The 16,125-nt window shown below is 40.8% G+C and overlaps 1 protein-coding gene across 1 annotated transcript in view; it reads right to left on the bottom strand.

The window, feature by feature from the left end:
- Arl8 (ADP-ribosylation factor-like protein 8) overlaps nucleotides 1-16,125 on the bottom strand; it is a 117,778-nt gene that overhangs the window by 93,537 nt on the left and 8,116 nt on the right. Inside the window, exon 2 of the mRNA XM_080281722.1 lies at nucleotides 541-695. Coding sequence (XP_080137848.1) covers nucleotides 541-695 — 155 coding nt within the window. The remainder of the gene's footprint in view (nucleotides 1-540; nucleotides 696-16,125) is intronic.

A 16,125-nucleotide genomic window follows, 5' to 3' on the forward strand; every position in this document is an offset into this window, starting at 1 on the left:
CAGCCCTGCAGAGTCAGTTGCTTGCCTGTGGCTGATAAGCCTGCTCAGTCCAAGAGACTGAGTAACTTAGCGACAACAACAACAACATTTGCACGCAATGGAGTAACAGTATTTGCCACATCCTTGTCATAAATTGTGCATGCCCAAACTCCCTCAGCTTTGGCAGTACTGCCACTTTTCTTTGATCAGCATTTACACTCAAATCCTTGTACTCCAATCCATCTCTTCACTTCCTATTACTTTTCCCTGGCACCCTTTCAATCCTCATAAATCAATACCAAACTATTGGCATACATTAAGTTCCATGGGAGTTCAGTTCTGAAGTCTTGAACAAAGTGAGAAATGGTAAGTCTTAGGTCAATATACTGTACCAGCAAACTATCTCCACTGATAATATATAGTTCTGTATCTTATCTTAAGTTGCAGAACAACTCTGGTACATTATCAAAGCAAGAACAAAATTTCTCTGGTATTGCACTGTTTTTTACAACAAATTTTATACAATCAATCATACAAAGTGTCTGGCTAGCCACTACTTACACAATAGCATTGACACCTCGACAGTAGCGCTCCCACATTGACCTGAAGCGGGGTTGTCCTCCAATGTCCCAAACCTTGATGGTGACGTTGCCTTTAGTGATCTTCCGCATGTTGAAACCCACTGTAGGAATCATATCCTCACTGAATTGACCACACTGTAAACATTTACACAGGATTAACCACACTGTTCTCTGTAAGGATTTGTATACTATAACATGCTGCATGCTACCTGTATTCATGGACATGACCCAAGTGCTTCAGCAAAATCTTACATAATGACATTATAAAAAATGGTACAAGGTAACAGCCATTTATAGAAAGGTTTAAATGTTTCTTGCTTCAGAAAGGTTGGAAATTCATAATTCTCTCAGGTAATGAGCCAGGCTAACAGAAACACATATTTAATCACTCTTTCTAAGGTTTACGAACCTTTCCAAAACTTTTCTTGACAATAAAACAAGAAACAAATAAATAAATAAAAAATAACAGCAAAAAGTTGACACAGCTAACTACCGTGAACCGGGGTGACTTCGTACGATTTTGAAGGTTTTTTCATCCTGACACAATTTATTTTGGCCAAAATACTGATGTTAAGTATTACATACGTATGTGAGCCAATAACCTGTAAGCATCTAACAGCTAGATAATCTCAGAATCTCCATCTAGACGTAGTAAAATATTTTATAGGTGTCCGAGGTCACCCCGGACTGGGGAGACTTCGGACTGCCTTGGGGTGACCCCGGACACTCATTAGAAATGCACTGAAATGGGCCCTTAGTAGCTCAGCTGAATGTTTGGACAGTTCTGGGGAGTCTTCGGACACTGCGCGACTTTTAAAAAAATTGCTGAAAAAAATACAAAAAAATACAGAAAAATTACAAGTAAATAGTAGCGATATATAGCAAAAATAGATGAAAAAATAAATTTTCCATTGACTTACAACCCCAGTTTAGTTGATTATACATATACATTATAGGGAGTACATTCCCACGCTATGCGCAGGTTAAAGGCACGATTGTGACTGACTGACCGGACGGTTTAAAGCGTGCCGGCTATTTAAATGCCTAATTAAAGGGAACTTGGAATGGAGGAACATAAGATAGGGAAGGAAAGAGCTAAAGAGTGAAGGAGCTTGGGAAGGAGAAACAGGAGGAGTTAGGAATGGAAGGGGGGAGTAGATGAGGAATAAGAGGAGGGAGTGGAGACGAACTATAAGGATATCATACCGGTACCGTACCATATGGTAACTTAAATAATGTGTGTTCTCACATTGCACAAAACCAATTAAACTAAATAATATCTCTTCTCAGACTAGAAATGTGACATAAATACGGTGCATTCCCACGCTATGCGCAGGTTTAAAGGCACGATTGTGACTGACTGACCGGACGGTTTAAAGCGTGCCGGCTATTTAAATGCCTAATTAAAGGGAACTTGGAATGGAGGAACAGAAGATAGGGAAGGAAAGAGCTAAAGAGTGAAGGAGCTTGGGAAGGAATGAGAGAAGGAGCTTGGGAAGGAGAAACAGGAGGAGTTAGGAATGGAAGGGGGGAGTAGATGAGGAACAAGAGGAGGGAGTGGGGACAAACTATAAGGATATCATACCGGTACCATATGGTAACTTAAATAATATGTGTTCTCACATTGCACAAAACCAATTAAACTAAATAATATCTCTTCTCATACTAGAAATGTGACATAAATACCGGTACAAAACGAATGCCATTCTATGAGATCACAGTGACTTACTGTGGCCATGAATTAACATAAAGATTGAAAATCATATCTTCTCCTTTTTCAAGAACAGACTAGAAATATGACAAGAATAAGGCACAATAACTAGAAATATTACAACAAAGTGAACAACTGGAATTCTAAGAGATCACACAATGACTTACTGTGGCCATAAGGTAACATCTAGATCAAAAATCATACGTTCTCGTTTGTCCAGGATTGGCTCCTGTAAGTACATTACTATGTCTGACTCGTCTATGGCACACATTTCATCACCTGGAACATTAGAAGTTACAAACACATTCTTTGTACCTCTTACATGTTTTAAGAACCTAACTTTCAATGTTTGTACATCAATGACAATAGCAACAAAATACTTCCTCCTCTTTCCTGTCTCATCTGAAAGTTGTACAATCACCCAGTCATGTAGCTTAGGATTACGTGTTGGCCCTACATCTGTCTCTGCTGTCTCAGTTGTAGTTCTGGTACCAGTACTTGTTACTGTTGCTTGCGTCATAGCTGTCCCATCAGTGCTGGTACTTGCCTCTAATTCTTGTGTCTCAAGTGTCCCATCATTACTTGCCCCTGCTGCTTCAGGAGAATCTTCTTCTGCTTGATTCACTGGCTGTATTTGCAGGTCCTCACCATCCATATCTATGATAGGGAGCTCTACTTCACTAAGTATTGCAGCAGTACCGGTACCAGTATTGGATGACTCAGAATCTGTGCTTACAGTTCCCTCTTCTTTCATTTTCCTTAGTCGTTTAGCTGTTACACTCTTGCCTGCAGGCACTTTTAGTTTCCTCTTCCTCTGGCATGATTGCTTCTTTCCATATCGCATTTCCGATAGAACACTGACCAATGACTCATCAAAATGTGATGCAAAATCACTACCGGTGGTACTACTGGCACTTGAATTTCTTGCAGGTACATGTGGGGTTGTTGCATAACCCGAGGTAGATGCTTGAGATGAGGCATTGGTACTGGTACCGGTATCAGTGTTAATCTCTGAAGTAACAGTGGTACCGGTATCAGTACTGGAATCAGTGTGTTGTGGTAGACGAGCTAGTACCTCCTGTCGGTTAAGTGGCGTTATCCCACACTTGCGAAAGCCATTCATGATATTCTTCATAATATTATCACTTATTCTATTGAGCAGTTGTCCTAGAAGCTTTGGGAACTCTGATTTTGGAAGGGATACACTTCTTCTTCCAATACCAGGTACTTGATGTTTTGAATTCACTTAGAATTTTACGCCAATGAGTTTTCACTGCACGGAAGACAGCAACATCTAAGGGCTGGGTGAGATGTGTAGAATTGGGGGGCAATAAAACAAAATCAATGTTGTGCTCCTCACAAGCTTCCACAACAGACAGAGAAAGGTGGCTAGCTAAATTATCCCCTATGAACACTACTTTGCCGTCCTGACGTTTTGCATGAGGTAATCCAACTTTAAAGAACCAGTCCTCAAACGTATTACTGTCGAACCACCCGCTCTCTGTCCTGTTGTATCGCACATTTGAAGGGCCACCTTCTGTCCAAGTGTTGTACAAGTTTACTGCCTTGTACACCACATATGGTGGAAGCATCTTTCCAGATCCGGAACAAGAGAACATGATGGAGATGTTGGATTTTGTGTGGTTCATTACCCTCTCTGGATATCTGGTACCTCGGCGAACTAAGATTTTCTTGTTTCCTGGGTCATCAGAGAGATTGGTTTCATCATAGTTAATGATGTTACTAGGAGGCACATCTTTCAGTGTTTTTTCAAGATTATCAAAATATTGATTGATTTCAATTGGACCAACTTTAGCACGTGCAACTTTAATACTCTGAGATACCCTCTGAGCCAGTTTGTTTTTGTGGCGCAACAGAAAACACGAACTCCAATCAGTTCCAGGAAGATTGTTCTTGAAGCGTTTCACAGTAATCCCACGTTCGTCTAAGTAGCACTTTATTAACATTCGCAGTTCAAAAGTGTCAATAGGCAGACCCCATTCTCCCAGTGTAATGACTCGGTTCACAATATGTAGTTCTTCTTCTGGAGTAAAGACAGTTTGTCCACCTGGTTTTTTTACATGTTTCTTTGTCATATAGTCATGTAAAGTACTTTTAGAAACATCATATTTCTTAGCAGCCTGTCTGACACTTAACTTTCCATCACGTACGTCTGCACTAGCACACTCTAAAAGGCTGCCACGGCGTTCCACCGTATAGTGTCTTCTACCATCACTGGTAGATACACTCACTCTCTTGTAATTTCGAGGCATTGTGGCTTAGTTCATCTCACACATCATCTGTTATATAAATGCAAAAACAAAGATAAGCATGCAGACTATGTACATTGTACAAAATATGTTTTATTACATATAAAAAAAGCAAATTAGATATGCTGTCTGACCTCAGCCCTTTAAATATCCATTGTCCGAAGTCACCCCTTTAAATCCCAAAAATGCGTACACATTCACTCATGTCATGTTTACATACATTTAAATTGCAGATTTTAACCCTTTCTCTGTTCCAATCTTCAAGTTAGACGTTAAAGTAAACCTCTAAATGTGTATAAGCGTGCGGTTTGTTATGATTCGTTCACACCAGACCAAGTTTTCCCGTTTTCATTTTTTCACCAAAAAATAGCATTGTCTTTATTACAATATATTCACCAGTGGAAAATAATATTTTAAAAAGATAATTATACATAACATTTTACAAAAACTATGGAACATTATCCAGTTTAAAGATATGCGATATCTTTCTTCGTTTAGCAGCTGCGTAGCATTTAATCTTTTTATGCAAATTTCGTCCGAAGCCACCCCGTGTCCGAATTCACCCCGGTTCACGGTACAGTAAACCCACACCCAGATACCCGGCGCATCGATAACCGACGATTCGCTAGACTGAACAAAAGAAATTGAGGAACATTCCCACAATCTCAGCGGCTGTTGCTACGTTAGTCAGAACACTCCAGCACTCCCTAGCTTGAAACCAGAGCTGGGCACATCTGCCATCACTTCTGCAAACTGCAAATTCTGCAATTGCCTAAGTGTGCTTTCATTTGCGGATTTGCATTTGCAAAAAATTTTACGCAAATTTGCAGTTCTGCATATGTGGAAGAACATCCGCAAATGCAAACCTGACCGCAAACCAACCTGACCGCAAACCAACCTGACCTCTGAGAACTTTGAGCGATCTGTTTTTATGAAGGACAACACAGACCTGCCCAAGATGGAGTTGTCTCAGTTGTTGGATGAGTCTGACTGTGACAGGAGTGAGGACTGAGGAAGTTAGAGCCAAGGAACAGAGGTGGACTGGTGTGTCAACTTGTCAAGTGTGAACTATTTAATTCATTTATCTGCAACAGTGAATGATTTGTTTTGTAGTAAAAACAGTCTAATATACTACTATTGTATATTTAAAATACTACAGAACGCCATAACTGCTGAACTCAAAATTAACGACTTCACTAATTGGCTAGTTCTTCCTTAAAAAAAAAAAAAAAAAAAAGAAAAAAAAAATGCAAAAGATAAACTGGAGGAATATGAACTGAATTGGTTAAGTCTTTCTGCTGAAAGTTATATGTACATTTAGGGCCAATTCCACAGTTGTTTGTAGTGGTTTGCAAGCACCCAAACGAAAGAAACTGAACTGTGTAAATGACTTATGACTGAATTATATGATGATTTTGGTGACTAAACTATGTAGCAATCTTAATTATCTAACCATTTGACAGAGGTAGTGAAAGTGGATACTGAACTTTTTGGAAAAAATGTAGTTATAAGTGTGGTTGGGGAGGAAGCAAACAAATGAAAACTACTGTGGAATCGCCCCTTAGTGCTCACTTTTGTTTGTTTTTGTGTGTATATATCAAACAAAGAGTACTGATGCAAACAGTACAGTAGTATGTTCCATTAATCCCTTCATAACCCCTGGCATTGAACAACCCTTTATAGTACCAACATCACTGATGTCGAGTTAGTGCGAGCTATAAAAAAAACTGTGAACAATTATAGGAAGGGAAAGAAGGTCACTGGTATGTTTACAAGACCCTACAATACCATCCCAAGCAGCCAGGTCTCAGATGTTTTCGCCCATATGGCACATGCACCGTAATTTTATTAATTCCTCTGTGAATCATAGCGAATCACAGGATGGGTTTAGGAAGCTAAGAAACACATTGCTATGTGCGCCAGAAGATTCTCTTCACATCTGTAAGAAAAATAAATTGAATTTAGAACTCTTCAAAAATTGTTCCAGGGCCAACCAGAGGTGCATGTACATTTCTGAACCCATGGCCATTTAAGGTTAAGCCATTACCCATACCTACAATTGTTTGTTTCCGGCTCAATGGAAGTAACTTATTGTACATACTCAAAGGTGGATTTCATTTCCCAATTTCTCAAATGTATTTTTTTTTTCTTTTTTTAATGTGTCTGACTCTGGGCAAAGGCTTCAGGACCTCTTTCTTGGGGGCAGTGATCTATCCCAAGGCCCAGTAGTCCTCCTACACCTCCACATGTCACCATCACTTCGGCGCTAACACCCACCATCCATATCGAATACATGCTAGGGCTGTCTCATACAGGACTGGTATATTGGTATTAGCGGGGGTATTTTTATGACATGTCGGCGGGTCATCTGGTAGATCAGGAAAGTCTGCTTTTTAGGAAATTCAAATCTTAAACTGTTCCCTGCCCCAGCCGGGATTCGATCCTGGGTCCATTAGGACTCCAGGCCGCCTCCGTACCGATTCAGCCACCGCTTCCCCAAATTAGGTTAGGTTTGGTTAAATCATTAGGTACAGGTAGACCCAGAGATACGATACCCCTATATGCGATACCCCAGATTAGCAATGAGGGTAGAAATACCACTCTACCTTGCCTAACGATGGCCAAACCCCAGTTTAACGATGGGTTTTAATTTTTTTTAATGATTCTGATGATATTATAGACTTACATTTTGTGTACAGATTGATTTATAAGCTGTTTTTAGACTTAATGTGTTTTAGACATGGATGGGGTGAACACTGCCTTTTTGGGGTACAATTTACTAAGTTTTTTCCAGACTTATATATGATGATTTTCATATTTGATTTTTGTGTTTAGGTAAGTTATAAACTGCTTTCAGGCTTAGTTTAGCTTGTTTTAAAGCTATTTGGAGGTTTAGGTTAGCTAAAAACCTTATTTGGATGCATCTGGGTGGGTTGAGGACTTGGCTGGGGAGGAAAGCTACAGCCCAAAAACACATACTGTACCTATACTTTACATGTTAAAGCTATCCCGAGATACAATACCCCACCTAGCGATGGGTTTTTACTTAACCAACTACATAATTGAACTGGGGTATGCCTGTATAGTTACACCAGGTTAGGTTAGGTTTAGTTAAACACTTAGGACAGTCCCTTCCACCATTACGCTGATGAATCACACAAGAGTTGGCACAGCTGAACAGCTAAAAACAATGTGGAAACAGATTTAACAAGAAACATTTACTTATGGGTAGTGCATCACAGTATCAGTGGATCATAGGCTATGCAATTACCAGTAAATGTCATTTTCAAAAATGCATCAAAAATGAGCAAATTCCAATAATTAGCGAGGGGGATTTGGAACGTAACCCTCACTAATTTGGGGATCACCGTATTTATTTTAGTTTTGCTATATAGTTTCATATATCCCACTAAGTACTACAGACAATTTCCAAACTTCATAAGGTTACCTAGTGTTCACCTGAATAAAGAAAGATATAACTGCAGTAGACGAGTGACTAGAGATAATTTTTAACCTCATGATTGTGATAAATATCATCCTAAACTTTCAAGTATCCTCTAATGGTATCCAAAATGAAATGAAACTGATGCTGTGGTACTGAAAGGGATACATATGGTTTGCATTCGCATTTGCAGAACTGCAAATTTCAAAAAGTTTGTGGATTTGCATTTATGGAAGGTAATTTTTGAGTTTGCGGCTCTGTGCTGAGGAAGTGAATTTCCATTTGTGATGTGCAGCTCTGCTTGAAACGTACGCATCCAAACGCAGATATGGTGGTGCGTGTGGCTCTCCCCGTCCTCCCTCCATCTCCTTGCTTTTCTCCCCATCTCCATCCACCCCACTAGTGCAAAAATGGACATCTGCCTCCTCACTGATCAGTCAAAGTCGCCTGGCTGGCATCGAGCCGTGCGCTGGTATTACCCTATCCTCCCAGCTCAGCAATAATGGCCATGCTACCTCCCTACCAAATGGTCCAAGTCGCCTGACCAAGAAGAAAAGAGAGGTAGAGGAGTACGTGTGAGAAACAAAGAGTGTAAAAGAGAGAGGGCAGAAAGAAAAGGAACATGGGGGAGGGAAAGAGGGAGAATATGAGGAGGAGAAAACAATGGGGGATAGAGACGCTAGGACGAAAGGGAATGAATGAGAGTATAAGAAGAGAGAGGAAAGGAAGATAAAGTGTGAAAAGCAGAGGGAGCATAAAAATACAGAGGCAAGGAAGAAAAGGAAAATGGGAAAGGGAGAGAGGGAGAAAGTGAGGAGAAGAGAAAACAGAGAAAGTGAGGAGAAGAGAAAACAAAGAGAGAGAGAGAGAGAGAGAGAGAGAGAACTGGGAGGGAGGGAAAGAAAAAAAAAAAAAAAGGGGGAGTATGAGAAGAAGGCGGGAGGGAGGGAGGAGGTGTGAGAAGCAAAGGGAAGGAAAGAGGAGAGAGGGAGAGAAAGAGGAAGAAAGTAAAGGGAGAGAAGAAACCTGTGAGAACAACAGAGAGAAGGGAGAAAGAACTGGGAGGGAGGGAGGGAAGGAAAGAAGAGAGAGGGAGAGAAAGAGGAAGAAAGCAAAGGGAGAGAAGAAAACTGTGAGAACAACAGAGAGAAGGGAGAAAGAACTGGGAGGGAGGGAGGGAAAGAAAGAAAACATGAGAAGAAGAGGGAGGGAGGGAGAGAAGATAAAGTGCAAAAAGCAGGGAGAGGGGAGAAAAAGAAAACAGGGGAGGGAGAGAGGGAGAAAGTAAGCGGGAGAGAAGAAAACAGAGGGAGAGAGGGAGGAACTTGCGAGGAACGGAAGGAAAAAGAAGGTGAAAAGAAGGGGAAGGGAGGGAATATAAGAAGCTGTGAGAAGCAGATGGAGGGAAAGAAGAAAGGGAGGGAAAAAAATGACACTGGGGGAGGAACAGAGGATGTGAGAAACATGAGACAGAAAGACTAAGCAGGGAGGGAAGATTGAAGAAGGAGAGAAAGAAGGAGAAGAAAAAGAGGGAGAGTGTGAAGGATGTTTGAAAGGGAGAAAAGGAAGAAACAGAGAGAGAATGAGATGGAGGAGGATGTGAAAGATGTAGAAGGGGGAAAGGAAAAAAAAAAAAAAGTGAAATTCAGACAGGAGGATGGTGTGTGTGTGTGTGTGTGTGTGTGTGTGTGTGTGTGTGTGTGTGTGTGTGTGTGTGTGTGTGTGTGTGTGTGAGTGAGAGAGAAAGAGAGACAGAGAGAGGTGGTGGCACCATCTCCCTCAGTTATCTTCTCTTCTTCATTTCTCCTCTCATTTACAGAGACAGTGCTGCCAAGCATGTCTCCCTCCCCATCCCCCAGCCCTCCCCCACCCCCACTAGTTTGCTGCTTGCCTGGCCTCATTCTCGCTGTGTCTGCTGACCTGAATGCATTTCACCATTTCACCTCCACCATCTTACCGTCCTGCATGTGTGATGTTTGACGTCGCATTTTTCATCAATAGTACTGTTTATGAGTATAATAAACATTACCTATGGTGTTTCTGTCAGTCTCTGTTGAGAGCATAAGGTATATGAGAGTTTGGGTTTGGGCCTGGAATGCATCTCTGGCTTGTCTTCAGTATGTTACAAAGAAAATTTCTTCGATATTCGACATACTCACTCACTGACCACTCCCACTGGTACACAACACCATTGGATATCGAGGTACGGGTGTACACTCAACTAGTAAGCCTACACTGTATATAGAAAGTCTTGTTCACTTTGACACAATACTTCAAGCAAAAGTTAAAAGTACCTTAAAACTGTGGTCAAACTTTACGCGTACAACTCATGCAATTTTCGACTTTTCGTTAACACATTCTGGTAGATTGGTCATTCTAAGAATCTTTTTTTCTATGACATATCTCTTGGAAACTGATAATAAACGAGCCACACGTGATTATAATTCCCCGCCCCCCCAAACCATACCTTGGATCATCACTCGGCCAGTCCGAGTAAAAAATGTGTGTGTTTGTATGTGTGTTTCTCTTTCCTTCGACTGCGCATGCGTCTGCTAGGTCTGTTTCACCCACTCATAGCATGCTTTAGGTCACGTGATGGTATTCTACCAATCAATTTGAAGTGTGGTCTTTGATTCCTTCTCAGTGGAAAATTCAAACTCTTCTCGCCATAGCTTCCAAAGAAGAAGGACGTGATCCGTGCCTCGGGTGTAATATTGATTATTTACGTGTTAATAAGCACTTCCAGTTGGTGGTTTTTGATGCGAGTTGAGTGATATTTGTCTTCGTTTTCTGTCAAAAGTGCTCCATTTCAGCTCCTCATCCAGTCAAAGTTCATGATTGGAAAAGAGGTAAAATGAAGCATTCCCAACAAAAATGAAGGTCCTCTAGTCTCATCAAAACATACCAGAAAACTATACTGCACAACCTGGACCATCATATCTCTAAGGTAAGCATTCCACACAGGTTAGGTTTGGTTAGGTACAACCTGGACCATCGTATCTCTAAGGTAAGCATTCCACTGCAGCAGGTTAGGTTAGGTTTGGTTTGGTTAGGTTAGGCTGGTTTGGTTGGGTTTGGTTTGGTTTGGTTTGGTTTGGTTGGGTTAGGTTAGGTTGGGTTGGGTTGGGTTGGGTTAGGTTGGGTTGGGTTAGGTTGGGTTGGGTTAGGTTAGGTTGGTTAGGTTAGGTTGGTTAGGTTAGGTTAGGTTAACTGGTTGTGCAGTATATTTTTCTGGTGGTTTCTGATGCAATTTGAGTGAGTTTTGCCTTCGTTTTCTGACGAAAATGCTTCCTTTCACCTCCTTGTCCAGTCAAAGTTCATGATTGGAAAAGAGGCAAAATGAAGCATTTCCGACAAAATTGAAGGTCCTCAAAATTTGTCAAAAACTACTAGAAAAATATACTGCACAACCTGGACCATCGTATCTCTAAGGTAAGCATTCCACGCAGCAGGTTAGGTTAGGTTAGGTTAGATTAGGCTGGTTAGGTTAGGTTAGGTTAGATTAGGTGAGGTTGGTTAGGTTAGGTTAGGTTTGATTAGGCTAGGCTGGTTAGGTTAGGGTAAAGTTTGACCTACTGATTAGGGTACGGTATGCTTCTAGGTTAGGTTAGGTAATTTTGATAGGTTAGGTTTGGTTAGGTTAGATTAATTTCCTTTAGCTATAAAAATAGGATGTTTCATGAGGTAACAGGCATCCAACCTGAGTGTTTCCTGTTGTTTTAGGGATGATTTGAGTTGATTTTGGCCATTTGTTTCTACTGGAAGTCGCTAGTCGCGTTAGGCAAAAATTAGCGACTTCCGATAGAAACAAAGGTCAAAATCGATAAAATCACACCAAAAACAACAGGAAACACTCAGGTTGGATGAAAAAAATTGGCTGAGGTGAACGTATAAAAACTGACCAAAACTGCAACCCTGGCAAATACAACTACGTAACAGAATTGATTTATGGTACAAGTTACTATCATTAGGAAACATTGCACTGGACAGTATGCACTTTTACTGTATGGCCTATCTCATGCCTCGACCACCAAACATACATAATCTTCCAAAACTCTCTCAACCTCTGACAATTACAGGGTAGTGTATAGTACTGTACAATAATTAAGCATAACATTCTTTCTTGGTAATATCCACATACTGTACAACAAAAAATAATGCCACAGAATTGTACCCTTATTCTGTTACACTCAACACTGGTATTCCAAAGTACAATAATATACACAAATACAGATTACAAAATTTTTAGTTTTAACCTACTCTGGAGCACAGTTGCACTTTAACATTTTCTTCTGGTCAAAGCTATATGATGTTTTTCTGCTTATGGATACTCAATCACTTAGTACTTTCCACACTTTCCATTTACAGTAGTACAGCATAGTACTTGAAATCACAGTGACAGTGGTCTCAATAAGACAAAAGCTGTGTGTGAAAAGGCTGAATCTAAAATGAATGGTACTTCAGACAAAGAATAACTGGCAGACCAGGCCATGTGTGATATGCACTATACAAAAGCCATGTCAGTAACATTTTACTAAAATGTTTTCCCTTACACAACATCGCATGAGAGTGCAGCAACAATGTAAACGATTGCAATAAATGTAACATTATTGCAGGTCCACTTTCTGTTGCTAATTCTAAAAGGCTTTCAAAGTACCTGCTTGTGTTAGCCTTAAATGCTTGAGGAAATATAATGCCCACAACAATAAGTACAGTATTCCAACTACACTAATGTGAAATACAATCTGACAATTATGAAACATGCATGTCAATTTTAAAGATATATATGATGAAGTGGGCAATGAGAAAGCTAGGATCAAGGAATGGCTGGTTAAGAGAGGTTATCGCTATGTACGTGGGTGCTCACACTCAGGTGACAGTGAACGGAGATTTGAGTGAGGAGTTTTTCGTGAATGCTGGCATGCAGCAGGAGTCAGTCTTGAGCCCCTTATTATTTATCATGATGCCTGAAGCTCTCTCACATGACTTCAGAGATGAACTCCCAAGGGAGATGTATGCTGATGACTTGGTGATGATTGCACAGAATGGAAGAGAGGCAGTGGAAAGATTTAGGAAGTGCTGGTATGGAGCACAAGGGCCTGAAAGTAAATGCAGAAAAAACAAAAAAGTTGATAACATGGGCCGGTGGCAGTACAGTCAATGCAGAGACAAAGTGACCACATGCGGCTTGCCACAAGGACATGAGAAGTATCCTTAATTCCATCTTATGCAGTATTTGTGATAAGTGGGTGTATAAGAGATGTAGTGGTATTAGAGGAAGATTGTGAGATAATGCTGATTCCATGTGTGCAGTATGTCGGGGAGACCACGTGAAGATAGTCAAGCACAAAAGAATTGATCTTGCTGGTGAATCTTGAGTGTGCGGAAAAGTTTTGTCAATTGGGAGACACGTTATGTACTGGAAGTAGGACTGGAGCTAGCTCTATGGCTTGAGTGAGGAATGGTTAGAGGAAGTTCAGGGAGCTGTTGCCCCTCCTGACACTGAGAGGGCTCTCCCTCTGTGTTATGGGATCTTTGTAGCTATCTAGTTTGTGTTAAGAGTGTAATGCTGTATGGTAGTGAGATCTGGGCAGTAAAGGAAAAGGATAGTCGTAGGATCAAACATACAGAAATAACAAAGACCAGGTGGATGTGCAGTGTGTCTTTGAATGTGAGGCCTGGTGCGGCTAGGTTTACGACAGAGGAACAGAGGAAGAACGAGTGTGGAGCGTCTTGCTGCTGTGATGCGAAGGGGCACACTGAGATGTTTGAGCATGTGGAAGGATGGAGGATGACATCTGGGTGCAGAAAGTGAAAAATGTGAACATAAGTCGTAGGGTTGCAAGAGGCAGACCTAAAACGATCTAGTATAAGGTCAGAGAGTGTGACCATGGGGATAAGGGACTGAATGGGGAGGCTGCCAGAGACAGAGCAGCATGAAAAGCTGCCATTAGGTGACCAAGGCCGATGCATGCAAGCATGTTGGAGCCTTTATAAATGATATGGTATGGCCCTTCACTTTTATTTTTAAACTGAAGCTCTTACTGTAGCTATAGTTACCAAATCTTTAGTGGTCAGAATCACAGACTTCATAATGACTTTGTAAATGCCAATATATTGCTTCCCCCTTTTGTCTGCTACAAACTTGACCAAGGTACATTATGAGTATGTCTTTGGACTTTACACAAGGTCTGTTCAGAAGTATCCAACCTTAGGCTTTAAAAAAAAAAAAAAAAAAAAAAAAAAAAAAAGCTAACCTGTTGAGCTACAACACTAATCCTCCTCAAAATAGGCCCCTTCTGACTTGACAAATATAGCCCAGCATCCTTTCCACTGCCTGAAACATTTTTCAAAGTTGGTTTCGTCATAAACTCTTCTCTCATCTCAAATCAGGAACCCTTCAGCAAGAGTTTTGAGCTTGGGGAACAACCAAAGTGGCACGGAGCCTTGTCTGGTGAGTAGAAGGCCTACTGGACCTGCGGAATGTTTAGCTTGGCCAAAAATTCCTGAATCAGTTGAGAAGAATGGGCAGGGGCATTGTAATAATGCAGCTTCCAACTTGCTGCTTTCCAAAGGACCAGTCTCTTCCACTAAACTACGTCATGAAGATGATGGATAACCTCAAGGTAGCTAATAATGTCTGTTGACAGTCTGGCCTTCTGATGCATATTTGTGATGCACAACACCATGATAACAGAAAAAAACTGTCAACATGCGAGCACATTTCAGTTTGCTGCAGACCTGTTGTGCTTGTTTTTGCCCAAGGTGACCCTGTAAGCTTCTACTAGGATGACTGTGCTATGGTTTCTGGGTCGTACCAGTACCCATACACCCAAGTCTCATCTCCAGTAATAGCAGCCTTCAGAAAGTCTGGATTGCGATTTGCACACAATAACATGTCTTGAGCAGCAACGTTCATCCAAGACAAGACATCATGACAAATGAAACAAAGCACTTGCAGGATACCGAAAACCGACTCTGAAAAATGTTCCAGGCTGTGGAAGGAATGCTGGACTGTGTGTGCCAAGTCAGAAAGGGCCTATTTTGAGGTGGATTAGCATCCTAGCTCAACAAGTTTGCTGTTTATTTTTTTAGAGCCTAAGGTCGGATACTTTCTGAACAGGTCTCGTAAGACAAATATCATCGGAAGCAAATATAATATGGTAGTGCTTGCGGCGGTAGTTGGTGTATGCACTGGATGCACTGCTTGAAAGATACTAATAGCTACCTTCCAATAAGGAACTTTGTCAGAGCATTAGGGCAGAATAATCAGAGGGCTTTTAGTACTTTCCACTGTTAAATGTTACCCCAACGCACTGGCAGCACTAAAGTTAAAAAAAAAAAAAAAAATGTAAGGTGACTTTCACCCAGAGGAGGAGATTCCCAAGACAGTGCAACTACAAAAAGTTGGGTTGAAGTTACATTCTCTGTAATAATAGCCTATGCATTTTAGAAAATGTGGTTTGTTGCTCCTTTCTGTTGCTGTGGGCCGCATTTATGGGTACAAGTATACAATCAGATGTCCATCTAGCTATTCTTTAACATAACACCTATGACTGCCCAGCTTTAGGTTCTTGAAACCTCAAAGGGGATAAAAGTGACTGACAGTCAGCATTATTTAAAAAAAAAAAAAAAAAAAAAAAAAAAAAAATCTATAGCACTGTAGGCTATTATAAGTAGCTAGCTATAGCTAATTGTAGTTCCAATGCCTTGCCTTGGCAGAATTAACTACGCAACTCAATAACCAATGGAGTTATACAGCACATGTCAGATGCAACCATATTATCATAGGCAAGTTCACTTAACAAACAAGCAAACAGTCTTCCCCTTGCACTAACAAAATTATTAACTACCCAGTACCATAACCAAAATCTGCTTCTAACTAAGGTACCAGTAGGCCTATATGGTGGGTGCTGCTATGACTACACTGCATCAAGGAGTGAGGCACAACATGCAGGCTCCTGTACACACATCACTCACACAAATACAAGCCTGTCAGCAAAACTTCACTGTAACACACCGATTTTTAAAAAATAGTGGAATCCTTTTTTTAGTAAATGATGTCCAATCCCAGTTTCATTATGGTCAGAAAGGGAAAATTATGAAAATTACTAGTTGTTCTATGACCATATGGTTGGAGTA

This window comes from Coenobita brevimanus, chromosome 90, assembly GCF_032717465.1.
Source record: "Coenobita brevimanus isolate Jiangsu-jjx chromosome 90, ASM3271746v2, whole genome shotgun sequence".
In the NCBI taxonomy this organism is placed as follows: Eukaryota; Metazoa; Arthropoda; class Malacostraca; order Decapoda; family Coenobitidae; genus Coenobita; species Coenobita brevimanus.